This window comes from Glarea lozoyensis (genome assembly GCF_000409485.1).
Source record: "Glarea lozoyensis ATCC 20868 chromosome Unknown GLAREA14, whole genome shotgun sequence".
NCBI lineage: Eukaryota > Fungi > Ascomycota > Leotiomycetes > Helotiales > Helotiaceae > Glarea > Glarea lozoyensis.
In genome coordinates, this window is record NW_007360988.1 from 590155 (window position 1) to 605159 (window position 15005).

Genomic DNA, 15005 nt, shown 5'->3' on the forward strand with positions numbered 1-15005 from the left:
CAGGGACACCCTAATGACTTCACGACTGGATAAGCGGCATAGCTCAATTGCGCAAACCAAGGTTGGTTGTCAGCCAAGACCAGCCAAGACAAAGTAACCAAAATGTGTACGGGCGCCGCGGTGCCTGTGGTGTTGCGATGTTAGCTAGTAAATTGCTGTATTTTAAGTGGTTGCAATAATAATATGTTCATGGATGTATGGACCCTTGATGTCTCCATTCATGCAGCTAGGCAGCCGATCGATGGACCTTAAATTTAATAATCATGGAGACAAAGTATTGTAAACCCTGTGTGTTTGTTTAGGAAACATGAAACATAAATGAATGCACTGTTTTTGATATAAAGTGTTTGTGTCCCATATATCAACTCTGGTTACCAACATTGTACAACTAAGCTAAATGTAGCACATGAAATGGCCATCCCTTGCCTAAGACAAGTAACACTGCGTGGCAACGCGTAACCTAAGAAACCCAAGGCTTACGGTTACTTCGTTGCATGGCGGATCAGCTCAGCTTGTACGAGATCCGAGTCCATTGGATAGAATGTTCCAACAAGCTGAAACTGAAGCTGAAATGTTGTATGCATGTACTCGTCAGACATGTGATATCAGGGTGCGTTTATCATTGTACTGGGGTGCTTTATTGCTACCTTGTTGAAGAAGAGGATGCAAGTATATTCTATCTTCTGATGTGATAGAATCTACTAGGTTGTCTGCCTCAAGCCCAAGTTGTAATTCCCGCGCATCAGCGTATTCTTGTGCGAATGTATGGTAACTGAGTAGTGTAGAGCTTTGTGAAATAGTTCCCTCTTGGGGGAAAGCTTTTGAAAAGCGCCACCACTTGCTTTCGGTGGAAATACCTGGCTGTAATTCCATCACTCGAAGTTCGTACAACTCTGCTCTTGCTCCTGGATATTGAAATAGAGCACAGAGTTTCCAAACTGTAGAGCTCGACCTGGACAGAGCACGACAGTAATCACGTATTCTGCATTTGCAATTGTTCATGCTTCAGACATCGAATCCCGCTATGTCGTTGCTTCTTCGGTTCGCAAGTTTTTGAATATCGAAAGCAAAGTCAAGTTTATAAGTGCATGCCATCTTCATCATCCGCAGCCATCTCTCTCATTCTTTCTTCCATCGCTCTCCGCAATGCTTCATCATCCATCCTGCCACCAGTGCCGTTTGTCATTACTGCTCCTCCAGTCGAAGTTCCCGTCGTCGTCCCGTTCGCCACGCCATTCGGTTGTCCATCCATAACCACATCCCCATTAACTATCCTCCCAGTCTGAAATGTCCCATCACTCCAAGGGTTACTCCTTCCTTCTTCACCACTTCCTTGTCCTGTACCATTAACCAGCTCCCTGTCGCCCTCGATCTTCTCACTATTCTCGGCCAACTCCTCAGTACTGACAAACTCCAACCAACTACTTCCTCTCCCCTCCACCTCTGCTCTCAGTAGCGCAATCCTCTCCTGCATCCTCCCAATCACAATCTCATTCTCCCGAATCGCATCTAGACAATCCTGATCGGGTGTGCCATTACATGAAGGATCTGTACCTTCAGCGAAAGGTTTTAGTTGTTCGTTGCTGTAGTCCAGATGGGCGATCGAGTTGCGGATTTCTGCGCCTTTGAAATGGAGGGTTTCGAGAGGCAAGTCTTTTAAAGCTTCTGCAAAGCGAGCGGGGTTTATAGGAGTAGCTTCAGAGGACATTTTGAGGGCACGAAGTCTGTAGTTTGAGGTTTTCGATAAGAGACATGAAGTTTATAGAATCTGATGTTTTGTAGCGGGCGAGGGAACTTCAGGCTGTCAAGGTGGACGCGGACGCGATTTGGCGGGGTTGACGGGAAGAAGATGAGGGCCGTGCACATAATTTCTTGACGTCTTCGTCGTCTTGACATCTCGAATTCGAGGAGCTCTTTTGTCGACGTAGCGGAATTCATCGATTATCATTCTTTTCCTTACCTGCGCTTAATTTAACGATACTGCTGCTTTATTTCACTTTGCGAATATGATACGGTAACGATCGACGATATGACCAGCATTTGGCAGCCAATATCTAGAGCATCATGTCTCAATACTCGAACCATTCTCCAACCATGTTTCAAGGTCAATAGCCTCGCTGCAAGGCTTGTACAGAGTTCAATTCGCTCCTTTTCGATATGTTCTTCTCAACCTCTTAGAAATATACCAGCGTGGCAGAAATCAATTCAAGGAGGGAGGGCGGCGCAAAAGCCTATAGGACATCGAATCGAAATTCGGACGTTAAGCTCGAAGCGCATTCTTACAAAATATGAACAACTACCGGAAGACTTTGTCGCAGAAGAAGGATTGCCCTTCAGATTAAAACCTCTATCAGCGAATGAGGCTCGAACGATATTCGGTAGTAAAATAAATGCGCAGGTAGCAAACCACATCCTACGAGTTCTCCATGGACAACGAGTCGCAGGAATTCTGGAAGATCCTGCCGCGAGAAGCACTGTCAACAAATACGAGAGAAGCGCAGTTCAACTCGGGCTTCAATGGTTAAGGAAGCATGTGCCTGTAAATGAGATTGAAAATGCTGGACAGAGAGCGGAAGATGAGCTCCGGGCCATGGAGGCGGATATCGTCGCTGATAGTGAGAGGATAGGTCTCTACAAGCCTAACTCCGGAGGAGCCTGGGAAAGCCGAGAAGAAAAGAGCGTGCTCGTGGAATTAAAAGAAGCTAACAGGAAGAAGCGACTTGAAGAAGAAGCTCGGGAAAAGAGTCAAGCAGAGGAAATACAACAGAATACTGGAACTTTACAGACTACGACACCCAAATCACGGGTGGTTCTACGAAAATTAGATCCATACAACAACCCGCTCTACCTTAAGTACAAAGACTCAGCAAACATCCTTCCCAATGGAATCCCAGAAATGACCTCCTTCCAGCGACTCTGGCCCTCCACCCTCATGGTCATAGCCACCTTCACCGGCTGCTACCTCCTCACGCAACTCTACGTCCCCCCCAAGGCCTCCGCGCGCATCTTCCCCGACATGCCCCCCTCCGCCGCAACAGCCATAACCATCATCGCCATCAACGCCGCCATCCTCGTAGCCTGGCGTTTCCCACCCCTCTACCGCCTCTTCAACACCTACTTCATCACCATCTCCGCGGCCCCCCGCGCCCTCTCCCTCCTCGGCAACACCTTCTCCCACCAATCCGTCTCCCACTTCGCCTGCAACATGGCGCTCCTCTGGGTCGTCGGCACGCGTCTCCACGACGAGATCGGCCGCGCAAACTTCCTCGCGCTCTACCTCTCCGCCGGCGTCTTCGGCAGCTACGTCTCCCTCGTCTGGTTCGTGCTGCGGAAATCCTTCATATCCGCCTCCCTAGGCGCGTCCGGCGCGCTGTGCGGTATGATGGGCACATACCTCACCCTGGATTCCGGTGCTAAAATCACATTTTTCGGGTTCCCGCCAGAAAATTGGCCGGCTTTGACGTGTCTAGGCTTCTTGGGATTCAGTATTTTCATCGAGCTCTTAGGAATGAAACGCAGTTTGAAGACCGGGATGCAGCGTCTGGATCACACGGCGCATTTGGGCGGGTATGCGGTTGGGATTCCGTTTTGTGAGATGTTGAAGAGGAAAAGGAGGAGGTTGGTGGAGGAGGAGGAGGAGAGGAGGAGGAATCTGGGGTTTGTGGGACGGATGAGGGAGGGGACGAGACCGAATGTGCCGCCAAGGGTGGCTTGATTCGATGTCTTGGATATGTGTATTATTTTAGAGGTTATAACTTTGATATTGGAATTATGTTATCATGTCATTATGTTCCAGCAAGAACATTAACCAGGTTATCTCCAACAATTAACAGTATCTGGCAGCCGGTATACGCAGAAGGAGAGAGACGATAGTAAAAGGTTGATTTACGCATCTACATAGCCTGCATCAACTTGAACTATGCTATTTCAACATCGCTTAAGATCCTGGATATATTACCTAGGTACGTACGTAGTTTTCAATGCTCCAAAGCGACTTCATGTATAAGGTAACCTTAGCATCAGCACTTGTTGGAGAGTCGGAGATAGACAATTGTACGATATCACACGCAACGTAATAAAACACAATCTCACAACCCAAATCACTTTGAATATCTTCCAATTCATATCTATGTACCACGCACGTAATTCGCGCTTTCTCAATTTCAACACCCTGTGTACTTCACCCCAAAACCGTTCCATGCACCAAACCCGATCCCATGCTTTTCCCAAAATACCCTACCCATTTCCAATCCAAGAAATCCCCCAACAAACGAAAAGGGAACGTAATGTCTTCCCATCAAAACCTGTGTGTGCTGTGCAATCCCAAGAAATATGCCCAAAAAAGAAAGAGCCAGTACTGGTAGGAAGCTCCAAACACCATGCAAACGCTACGCTACAAACGCCGAACCCGTGATGAAAATGTAATGTTATGATGAAGGAAAGAAGGTGGATGCGAATATGGGTGACCGTACAAGAAAGTGTATGTTTATCGCTCTCAAGTCGATAGTGCTGTCTTCGCATCCGAAGTCGATATCCAAAACTCACCCCTCATCTCACTGCACAACAACATTCCCCGACGACCCCGAAAGACCCGTCATCTCCCTTCCCCTCTTCTCCCCAATGTCGACCCTCAGACTGGGCGACGACGTCCTCTCCTTCGCACTCTCCATTTGCGAAAATTCTCTCAAAGAAAGATTCTCATCTCCACTCTCATTCTGCACCTTCGGCACCACCATACTCGAACTAACAATCGTAGTAAGCAGTGGTCTGGCATTCCGTTCGCGCATTTCAGTTGTCGCGACGGGTGCTGGTACGGGTATATGCTCGGCGAAATCCTGGGTGACTGGACGAGGGATGGAGAGGGGTGTTGGTTTCTTCTTCCGGGGCGTGGGTGAGGAGGAGGGCGAGGAGATGCTGTCCATACTGTCGTGACGTTGAATTCTTGGACGGGAGACTTTGGTTTTCTTGCGGGATTCGGCGCGGGAGGTGCCTCGGGATGTACCTCTTGATGAAGGGGTGTCTGCGCGTTGGGATTTTGAATCCAGTGTCTTGTCGGTGATTTGACGACTAAGTGTGTTTTTGATTGTGCTTCCGTCACTGTTGGTCCTACTTCGACCACTGTTGACTCTAACCTTGCCTTCCATGACTTTCGCAGAAGGAGGTGGTTGTAACATCCACCTTGTCTCGTCTTTACTCAGTGGCTGCGTGCTCACCACAGGTGGATGTAAGTCGTTGACTGGCGGATTCCTCGAAGTGATATAATAAGGCGCAGAGTCCTCTTCAAATTCCGAGTCCTCCTTTATTGATCCACTCTTGTTCAATCGTCCACCAACAAATCGATTCGCTGATTCTCCGGCTTTGGCAATAGCTTCCTTTATCTTCTGGCCCGAGCCTTGAAAATCAATCCCCCATAACGCCTCGTCCTCTCTCTGATACCTCTTCCTATTCCACCCCTCTCCGGACAAACGAGAACCTTCCGTTGCCGCCGTAGGACTACTCGGCGCCTCTGTACTCATTCCCGTACTTCCAGCATAACTGCTCCCTTGACCTGCCGTATTTAAAGCCCTCTGACTTGAGTTCTTGCATGCATTTTTGTCCCCTCCTTTCTTCTTCGGCAGCCCTGGCCCCATCATTATCTCCTCCGTCCAGTATGGATTCGTAGAAAATGGTGACGGATGTCTGTATAGCCCCGGCTGTTCCGTTTCTAGCGCTTGCTTCTCCGCCCTCTCTTTCTTCGCCTGTACCTTGGCTTTCCTCCTGTGGCTGATCTTTGAACATGTGCTGCAAGATAGGATGTAGAACGCGACCGACTGAATAGCAACATCGAGCGACATCTTGAGAGCAAGTTTGTTCGGAGGAAAAGACTGTAGGCGGGGGGTGAATGCTCCGAATGTTATGAATGCATGAGGTGCAATTCGAGCAGTTCTGAGCCTGTTTGTGGTGAGTGGCTTCTATCCGGGACACTTCTTGGGCGGACTGGATTCGCAGGAGTCTGCAGCTCGCCACGTCCTCGCTATTCCTTGATCCTGATTTCGACGGCCAATATAAGATCGTCTTACGAGTCGCAATGGGTGTGATTACAAGATATTGTCGCAGCTGGGTGGTTGTTTTCAATGTTCCGAGATAAAGCAGTCAATTCCCTTTGACATCCAGTAGACACCTCAATCGTCCACGAATCGTCCCAGTAAATCCGCGCAACACCGGATATAGTAATCGGCGAAAATATAAAAGTCTTGTCCTTCTTGAGTGTGATTCTTTCGCATCGAATCGCAAGGACAATCCGTCTCGTTTCTACAATTGCGGGATAAAGATATAAGGGACAAGTCGGAAGGTGGTTGTTGGCCCCTCTTGTTGGCGGCGACGTGCTCTGGTGGACACTAAGGGGTGGGACAATCGTGTAGTTTCAACGCTACTTGGCCAAACATGCGCATTCCACTCTCGAGATGCAGAAGTTGAAGAATGTGGGGCCGATAACGAAGGCAATGAAATAGATATCTTCAAATGAAGGCATTCAGGAAGGGGACAACGAAACGCAAAACCGGTCTGGACGGATTTGTTTCATCGTCTCGTTCTGCAGCTGCCTTCCCAATTGGATCGTCGACTGCAAACTGTCAGCCTGTTAGTGATGGCGGAGTCCAAATGCAGGTCAAGATCCGTACCCCGACAACGCGCGTGGGGGTCCGCAATAGCGGAAGAGGGGTGTGGGTGAAGCCAGATCGTCAAAGGGTCAAGGGCTGGAATACGAGTGTTTAGTACAACTTAAGCGATACTTTTCTTACTTTGTATAAGTTAAGCTACTTGATTATTGGCGCCTTTTTTGTTATTCGATTGTTGAATTATTTCCCATCCGGACCTTGATCACAAAGATCCTGCCGTGCTACTAAGATACCAGATCTCCTCATCGTACCCATGGCACCGGGGAATAAAGTCCGATGGATTTCAACAGACGAGCACGGGATTGCGGGGTAACATCTGGTTGGCCAAGGTTTGTATCAAATTAAAAGATCAAGTAGTTTCCAAAGTAAGTAAGCTCGAGTCAAGGAAGATAAATGCCTCAATTGTATCAACTATATATCAAGTACTTCTGACATTGCCAGGAAAGTAGTAGGAGGTCATAAAAGACGGAACTACTAGATAACAAAGCACCTAAATACGAAAGAGTCGCATAGAACATAGCGTCCAAGACTAGTAGTATGCTGCATGTGGTACAAAGATTTCGAAGTTCCTGAAAAGAGACGGCCCAAACCCCAGCAGTTTTAGATCCCATTGTTTTGCACTTTCATAGTGAGAGACAAATTGAACGCCTGGCCCAAAGCAAAATTGGAATACACTATTGCTGGCTTATGCAAATTATGCCTCTCAAACACATCCCAAGTGTCTGTATGCAGTGGTACAAAGCCGGAAAATGGCGGCGGAAATATAGCGCAAAGGTGTTCATGTACAATCGAGCAAAGTAGGGCGATGTTCTCGGGCGGATAGGAGGCGGTTTTGGTAGAACCGCTCGTCTATACGCTCGCCGGAACATCAAATTTCACCATGTTGCTTCTCCTACGCAACTTCCCATTCGGAATCTTCGAAGTCCTCCTCTTTCTCATCGGCAACACCATTGCTGGTGTGCGAGCTCGTGTTCTTCCACTTCTGACCAGCATCAGTGGGTTCGCTGGCAGCTACGGTGCTGAAATCAGCCTTCTCCTTGGCTGGCGCAACTGGCTCAACGGGTGCTGGTGCTGCCGCCTTCCGCTTCTCTTGCTGTTTCTTTCCCTTGACGGTTTGCCACTCGTCGGACTCTTCAATGGCAATGCGAACTTGTTCCTCTTCGGAAGGTAATGTCTTTTGCCACTCGCCGCCTTTTGTCTGACCTTGGGATGATGTCTCGGCGTTCTTGGATGGAGCCTCATATGTATCCAAGAGTTGGATATGTGTGTCGGCTGGGTTGGTGCCATTGGCACCCTTGGTGGTACCGCTGACTTCAGGAGTGGTGGCTGGAGGAACCCAAGCAGACTGAGAAGGGGCCTTGGAGGCCATGAAAACGCTTCCATCCTTGGCGGCGCGGCCTTCAGCTTCCCTCGCGGTCCTTCGCTGCTTTTCTTCAAGTACCTTTCTCGCTTTCTCCTCGTCTGCTCGGGCCTCCTTTGCAGCCTCTGCTTTCTTGCGATTTTGTCGCGCCTTCTTCGACTCGACAGCCTCAAAGGTTTGAGGCTTGGATTTCTTCGGCTTAGCTGGGTTCGTAGATTCGGTGATTTTCAAGACCGATGGTCCCGAAGATGGTGCTTCGAGCATATCAGAGACGCCGCCGCTCTAAATCGGTAAAGGTCAGTAAGACGAAATGAATTGGGAGAATGTCATGAATTACCGTGACGGGCGTGGTGTCAGCGCTGGCCTTGAGCTCAGGGGAATTTACTGATGATTCGTCGTCATCAGCGTCACCTCCTGTAGCGGAAGATGGGACATCAGCATTATCAGAGCTTTCAGCGGCAGTCTTACTCTCCTGCGCCTTTGACTGCTTGACTGATTTCTGCTTCTTCTCGGTTTTGGCTTTGCTGGTTGGAACATGGCCAGATTTGATGTTAGAAATTTGTCGAGCAAACTCTTTGTTGTCGACCTCATCATCGCGATCATTGGAAACTGCGGTACTGAAGCCCTGGTCTGCTTCTTTCTCGTTTTTAGAGGCAGGTTGCTGCGTCTTCTTTTTGGCAGCCTTTTCCGACTTCGCTGGAGCTTTCTTCGGTTTCGACTCCTTCGTATCAATGGCATTGATCGCTTGTTTCGCCGCGGTCACCGGCGATTTCTTCTCCTTTACATAGTAATAGTAGCCTCCTCCGAGTGCGATGACTGCGACCCAGCCAGAGAGTGTGCTTAGAATCGCCATGTTGCCGACGTAAGATGACGAAATGTACCTCGACAAAGAGAGCGAAAGATGCTCAAATCGAGCCCCGCCGTCTTAAATGGAAGCCGAATTAAAGATGAAGCAGCAATATGTTGAGGAAGAGAAAAGCGGCTGTTGAATTAGGAAGTGACTGTAATGTGTGCGGTTGCGATACCCCTTTGGTTGAGGACACGTCCAAGTTCGAGAGGTGTCGTATTGTAGAATCGTTGGCCTGTGCTCTAGCACTAAATGCGACCGGTCAATCGGAGGCCTGGGCACCTGACTCCGTGCCGATTTGTGAATCCCAAAGGGGAAGGCATCTTCGAATAGTGCCCCGCTCGGTTGGTGACTTATGGTGGGATGAATTCCTTCTTGTCGCAAGAAAGGCGTTGGAGCCTCCCGAAAACACATTATTCACACCGGAGTGTGCCGTACAAAAGAGAATAATAGTACAGACTTTCCTACTTGTTTCTAACTTCTGTCTTTGTCTTTGGCTTTGCTTTCCTTCCATATATTTGTTAACTGTATTCGAGTACCGTGAACATGGCTGCACCGCTAAATCGCATTATCATCGATACTGATCCAGGTTTGTCACATTTTTGTTAGCTGGACCGTCCCTCGATATCGGGCTAATATTTGATTAGGTGTCGATGATATTCTGGCTATCTTGCTAGCTTTGGCTGCAAAGCCAGAGGAGCTAGAAATTCTTCTGCTTTCCGTTACTTATGGGAACGTGGAAGCTGATAAGTGCCTGAAGAACGTGATTACGCTCTTCCATATCATTGAAAAGGAGATAGAATGGAGAAAGTCCCGTGGTCAACTTGAAGGCTTTGGGGCAATGCTTAGCTCTAAGCCTTTGGTCGCTGTTGGAGCAACTCATCCGTTGGAAGATGAAATGCTCATGGCAGATTATTTCCGTAAGAAATCGGCGGACAAACAATAGTTGAGCAGATGCTAACGTAACACATAGACGGAATAGATGGTCTTGCTGGTACTCACACTTCTGTAAGTTGATTTGATATATACTGGACTGAACCGAGATGCTCGACCCTTGCCACGCACGATTTGGGCAAACATTACTTCTGCAGTGTGCCTAAAGCCACGTTTTTATGCAGCTACGTACGGAAATGCATCCTCATCTGAACGTTTGCTTAGTGGCGTCAAGCGAGATTGTTGGGGCTTGAACGAATCGAAATGTTTCCTGCTAACACAATATAGCATCCCCACCTAACTCCTGCAGATGCTTGGAAGCATTTGTTCGAGGGCGAGTCCGAAGAGTCTATTGTCTCTTCCAAATCTTTCCGAGCATCTAAAGCTCCGGCTCACCAAGAGATTCTCCGTTTGCTTCGGGAGAACCCTCCTGATACAATCACCATTGTAGCAGTTGGCCCTCTTACGAACTTGGCACTCGCAGCGGCAGAGGACCCAGAGACCTTCTTAAAAGTTAAAGAAGTCTGTGTGATGGGCGGCGCTATTGATGTTGAAGGCAATATCACTCCAGTAGCTGAGTTCAACACATATGCTGATGCTGTCGCAACTGCTCGCGTTTTCGCTCTGACCTCTCCAACACCCTCTTCAACGATGCCACCGCCGCCGTTGAAGATGTCCAGTCTACCAACTTATCCAAAGAAATTATCTAGGACGTTGAACCTCACCTTATTTCCACTGGATGTCACATCTCCACACCTTCTTCGCAGGCTTGAATTCAAGCAAAAAGTCGATCCATTGATCGAGGCTGGCAGTCCATTAGCGCAGTGGACCTCGGTGTTCGTACTTAAGACTCTGGAGAAGATAGAGTCTCTGACAAGGAAGCAAGAGAACCCTGGCCTTGAACTTCATGATCCTTTGTGCATATGGTATATGTTGACCAGAAACGCACCTCAATGGATGCTTGCACCAAAGGCTCCAGAGGACATTCGAGTCGAGACCGCTGGCCAATGGACAAGGGGAATGCATGTTGTTGACAGAAGACAGCGCAAAAAGGCTGGAAGGCCCGAGGAGCAAGTGAAAAGCCCTGGCGCTGTCGATATCGTTAACCCGATGGAGAGCTTGAACGTTACAGTTTCGGACCAAGGCATGGACGTTGGGGAGGAAACTCATGCCGATCCTCCTGGAGACAACGGGAGCTGGCTTCAGTACAACAGGGGCAACAGAATTAACAGAATGATTAGTAGCCCTGGAGAGGACGCTTTTGGACCATATATTATTGAGCGACTCTTTGGCTAGAGTGGTGGAATATCTTTATGCCTGTGTCGTTCACTTAAATATGGGAATTATCATTATCATGGGATTATAGATCGAAGAGTTAGAAATTTGATGGGCATGCTCGCTTGTAGCGTAGACAGAGGGCAGATGCGTACACCGTACGGATAGCTGAGGACATAAACATATCATATCAAATATCAAATATCACAGTCATAAGCGCACAAGCCCAAGACTCTTATGCTCAGAACATATCCCTGTGGTATGGAGATGTCTTTTCTACGAAAGTTCGAAGTAAAATCTCATAACTCATGGTGCATACATGCTTTTCCATCGACCAAAGAAACCATAGCATGCCATCTATCCCGTCAAACGACAGAGACTCGGCTCAGAGCAGAGCCACGAATCACATCCTATCCAAACGCCATCAATGCTTGCTGTCATCACTCATCAACATCCACTCATATTCGCCGTACATGCGCCAACTTCAACCACCTTTCTCTTGGTATCCTCCTTAGCTTCTTTCCCACCGACCAAATGTTCATCACGAATGTTTCACTCCCCCAATAACACTCCCCCTAACTTCCAACCAATTAATACTCGCATCCATTTCCACATCCACCAGCCCAACAACCACCACATTGTCCCCTCTTATCAAGTACAACCCATGAGGAATCTCGCTCGACGCTTCGGGGTCATCTGGAGGTCTGATAATGCGTTCTGTTGTTTCGGAGAGCACCTATCAAAGTATGAGTTATGCGGATAGGAAACAAGTATTGGAAGAGGAAACAAATACCAAATTCGTCATCTGGTCGCAACTCAGTAAAGTGCCCACCAATGTTCTCGAGTCACTAGTCAAAACCAACACCTTCCCTACCCGTCTGTCAGAACCCAGGTTGTAAGCTTTGTCTAGCGCACTGTGGTATAGAAGGGGGAGATGTTGGGTTCGACTTACGGTTTACGTATCCTTGGAGGGACATCTTGAGATGAACGGCGCCCGAAGTTAATCTGTACGGGAGACGAGTATTATATTCGCCCACGAAATTCTATTTGCGATTTGTGGTGGAGAAGCATTAAAGTTACCTCGTCGCCCTCACCTGAGTTTTGGCAGGCCGTCGGAAAGTTTGGGGTAGCACGGAATAACATAATTCCGGTTTCCCCTCCACGCGTAAAGTGCTTGCAGCTTCGCGAATTTCTACGCGTCGCGACTTTGAACCCCTTTGCCGCTTGACAGATTTGGATCAATACCTTCATTTTGCACCACCGCAGCACAGAATCGCGAATACAGAAATCATGGATCGACAATCTGTTTATTCTCTTAGCGTTCTGCCGCCAGACTATGATAATGAGCAGGATACCAGGGGGCAGGTGCAGGCACAGCTTGAACAGTTTATTTTGCAGTTTCGACTTGATAATGCTTTTATTTACAGGTATGCGCTTTGGACGATGATGGTTGTTTGAAGGGATTGATACTGATATGGTATAGAGATCAAATTCGAGAGAATGTGCTGCTTAAACAGTACTATTGCGACGTAGATGTCGGACATCTTATCTCCTTTAACGAGGAACTGGCACATCGACTTACGACAGAACCTGCGGAGATTATTCCTCTGGTAATTATAGATTGTTTGTATTACGCACAGAAACTGACTGTCTACAGTTCGAAGCCGCACTAAAGAAATGTACACACCGAATCGTTTACCCCTCAACGAAAGATATTACAATTCCAGAACACCAACTCCTCCTCCACTCCTCAGCTGAGCCTACTTCAATACGAGATCTTGATGCTCTCAAAATTTCACGTCTCGTACGAGTCCCCGGGATCGTCATTGGTGCTTCCGTGTTATCATCAAAAGCAACCGCTCTCCATATACAATGCCGAAATTGTCGCCAGACGAAGATTTTACCTGTGGCTGGTGGTTTCAGTGGTGTATCTCTTCCACGCATTTGTGACAGGCCAAAAATGCCTGGAGAAGACGGATGTCCTATGGATCCATACGTTGTTATCCACGAGAGCAGTCAATTCGTTGATCAGCAGATTATTAAGTTACAGGAAGCTCCTGATCAGGTACCCGTTGGAGAGCTTCCTCGACATGTGCTTATCTCGACAGACCGTTATTTGACAAACAGAGTGGTTCCTGGAACCAGATGTACAGTGCATGGCATCTTCTCCATTTACCAGAATAAACAATCGAAAGGATCTTCATCTACTTCAGCTGTTGCGATTAGGACACCATATTTACGAGCCGTAGGGATTCACAGTGATGTCGACCATACCGCAAAAGGAAATGCGATTTTCTCGGAGGAGGAAGAACAGGAGTTTTTGGAAATGAGCCGTAGACCAGATCTTTACCAAGTCTTTGCAAAGTGCATAGCACCATCCATTTATGGGAATGACGATATTAAGAAAGCAATCGCATGCTTATTGATGGGCGGGTCAAAGAAGATCCTACCAGATGGGATGAAGCTGCGTGGAGATATCAACGTACTGCTTCTGGGTGATCCGGGTACTGCGAAATCTCAATTGTTAAAATTCGTCGAAAAGGTCTCGCCAATCGCTATTTACACTTCTGGAAAGGGTTCTTCAGCCGCCGGTTTGACTGCTTCTGTTCAAAGAGATCACACAACACGAGAATTCTATCTGGAAGGTGGTGCAATGGTTTTGGCTGACGGAGGTGTTGTTTGTATCGATGAGTTCGACAAGATGAGAGACGAAGACAGAGTTGCGATCCACGAGGCTATGGAACAACAAACGATCTCGATTGCCAAAGCTGGTATTACCACAATTCTGAACTCCCGGACGTCAGTTCTTGCTGCAGCCAATCCCATTTTCGGCCGTTATGATGATTTGAAGACGCCGGGAGAGAATATCGATTTCCAAACAACCATTCTTTCCAGATTCGATATGATCTTCATTGTCAAAGATGACCACAACCGCGCTCGAGACGAGACCATCGCTAAGCACGTCATGGCCATTCATAAAGGAGGGCATGGTGTTGAAGAGCAAGCCGAGTCAGAAATCTCAGTCGATAAAATGAAGCGATACATCAGCTACTGCAGATCGTAAGTCCCCAATCATCATCTCCCAACTACATATCTAACCATAACCAGACGAATGGCACCACGCCTCTCTCCTGAAGCCAGCGAAAAACTCTCCTCTCACTTCGTCTCCATCCGCAAACAAGTCCACGCCGCCGAGCTCGAAGCTAACGCACGCTCATCCATCCCCATCACAGTCCGTCAACTTGAAGCCATCATCCGCATCACCGAATCGCTCGCCAAGCTCTCCCTCTCCCCCATCGCAGACGTCTCTCACGTCGACGAAGCCATCCGACTCTTTCTCGCCTCTACCATGGACGCAGTAACCATGGGTTCCACGCAAGGAAGCAAGGAATTGAATGAAGAAGTGAATAAGCTTGAGGATGAACTTAAGAGACGATTGCCGATTGGCTGGAGTACTAGTCTGGCGACACTGAAGAGGGAGATGGTTGAAGGGAAGGGGTTCAGTGAACAGGCCCTTGTGAGGGCGATTACGATTTTGGAGAGGAGGGATACGGTTACTATCCGTAACCAAGGTGCGCAGGTTTATAGGAGTGGTGCTTAGATGTTTTTGTACTTGTTGGGTAGGTTACGGTAGGGGTTGGGGGTTAAAGGCGTATGGTGTTTGGTTTCAAGTATTACACCACAGGACATGTGAGTGGTAACGAGCGGAAAACTCGATTGTATGTCCTTATTTATGAAGCTACGTATATACGGAATATGAGGTTATTAATACACCATCCTCGTCTCACGTCTTCAGCCAATTACACATTGTATAAACAGCTCATGATCATCATACACATGCTCGTAAATTTTGACTATCTCCTTCAGGCGAAAGGCACTTCCGTCCCTTCTAGGAGGTAGATTAAATCTATCATACACAGTTCCAATCACCGTA

General features: G+C 47.9%; 8 protein-coding genes across 8 annotated transcripts; 4 read left to right on the plus strand and 4 right to left on the minus strand.

Moving 5' to 3' along the window:
* Nucleotides 1-1078: 1078 nt before the first annotated feature.
* Nucleotides 1079-1708, minus strand: GLAREA_06768 (uncharacterized protein; the record flags this gene model as incomplete). Its single annotated transcript, XM_008080716.1, has 1 exon — nucleotides 1079-1708. The coding sequence occupies one exon, from the start codon at nucleotides 1706-1708 to the stop codon at nucleotides 1079-1081; it is 630 nt and encodes a 209-aa protein (XP_008078907.1).
* Nucleotides 1709-2029: 321 nt separating this feature from the next.
* On the plus strand, nucleotides 2030-3715 carry GLAREA_06769 (Rhomboid-like protein; the record flags this gene model as incomplete). Its single annotated transcript, XM_008080717.1, has 1 exon — nucleotides 2030-3715. One exon carries the CDS (start codon nucleotides 2030-2032, stop codon nucleotides 3713-3715), a length of 1686 nt encoding a protein of 561 aa, XP_008078908.1.
* Nucleotides 3716-4553: 838 nt separating this feature from the next.
* GLAREA_06770 (uncharacterized protein) lies at nucleotides 4554-5834 on the minus strand (the record flags this gene model as incomplete). The annotated part of the gene is made up of 1 exon (XM_008080718.1): nucleotides 4554-5834. One exon carries the CDS (start codon nucleotides 5832-5834, stop codon nucleotides 4554-4556), a length of 1281 nt encoding a protein of 426 aa, XP_008078909.1.
* Nucleotides 5835-6501: 667 nt separating this feature from the next.
* Nucleotides 6502-6753, plus strand: GLAREA_06771 (uncharacterized protein; the record flags this gene model as incomplete). The annotated part of the gene is made up of 1 exon (XM_008080719.1): nucleotides 6502-6753. The coding sequence occupies one exon, from the start codon at nucleotides 6502-6504 to the stop codon at nucleotides 6751-6753; it is 252 nt and encodes an 83-aa protein (XP_008078910.1).
* A 795-nt stretch (nucleotides 6754-7548) lies between these two features.
* Nucleotides 7549-8869, minus strand: GLAREA_06772 (uncharacterized protein; the record flags this gene model as incomplete). Its single annotated transcript, XM_008080720.1, has 2 exons — nucleotides 7549-8298; nucleotides 8354-8869. 2 exons carry the CDS (start codon nucleotides 8867-8869, stop codon nucleotides 7549-7551), a joined length of 1266 nt encoding a protein of 421 aa, XP_008078911.1.
* Nucleotides 8870-9409: 540 nt separating this feature from the next.
* Nucleotides 9410-11092, plus strand: GLAREA_06773 (Nucleoside hydrolase; the record flags this gene model as incomplete). Its single annotated transcript, XM_008080721.1, has 4 exons — nucleotides 9410-9452; nucleotides 9511-9783; nucleotides 9837-9871; nucleotides 10085-11092. The coding sequence occupies 4 exons, from the start codon at nucleotides 9410-9412 to the stop codon at nucleotides 11090-11092; spliced, it is 1359 nt and encodes a 452-aa protein (XP_008078912.1).
* A 520-nt stretch (nucleotides 11093-11612) lies between these two features.
* On the minus strand, nucleotides 11613-12048 carry GLAREA_06774 (Sm-like ribonucleoprotein; the record flags this gene model as incomplete). The annotated part of the gene is made up of 3 exons (XM_008080722.1): nucleotides 11613-11807; nucleotides 11904-11941; nucleotides 12024-12048. 3 exons carry the CDS (start codon nucleotides 12046-12048, stop codon nucleotides 11613-11615), a joined length of 258 nt encoding a protein of 85 aa, XP_008078913.1.
* Nucleotides 12049-12361: 313 nt separating this feature from the next.
* Nucleotides 12362-14672, plus strand: GLAREA_06775 (Nucleic acid-binding protein; the record flags this gene model as incomplete). The annotated part of the gene is made up of 4 exons (XM_008080723.1): nucleotides 12362-12498; nucleotides 12555-12681; nucleotides 12729-14131; nucleotides 14180-14672. The coding sequence occupies 4 exons, from the start codon at nucleotides 12362-12364 to the stop codon at nucleotides 14670-14672; spliced, it is 2160 nt and encodes a 719-aa protein (XP_008078914.1).
* Nucleotides 14673-15005: the final 333 nt, after the last annotated feature.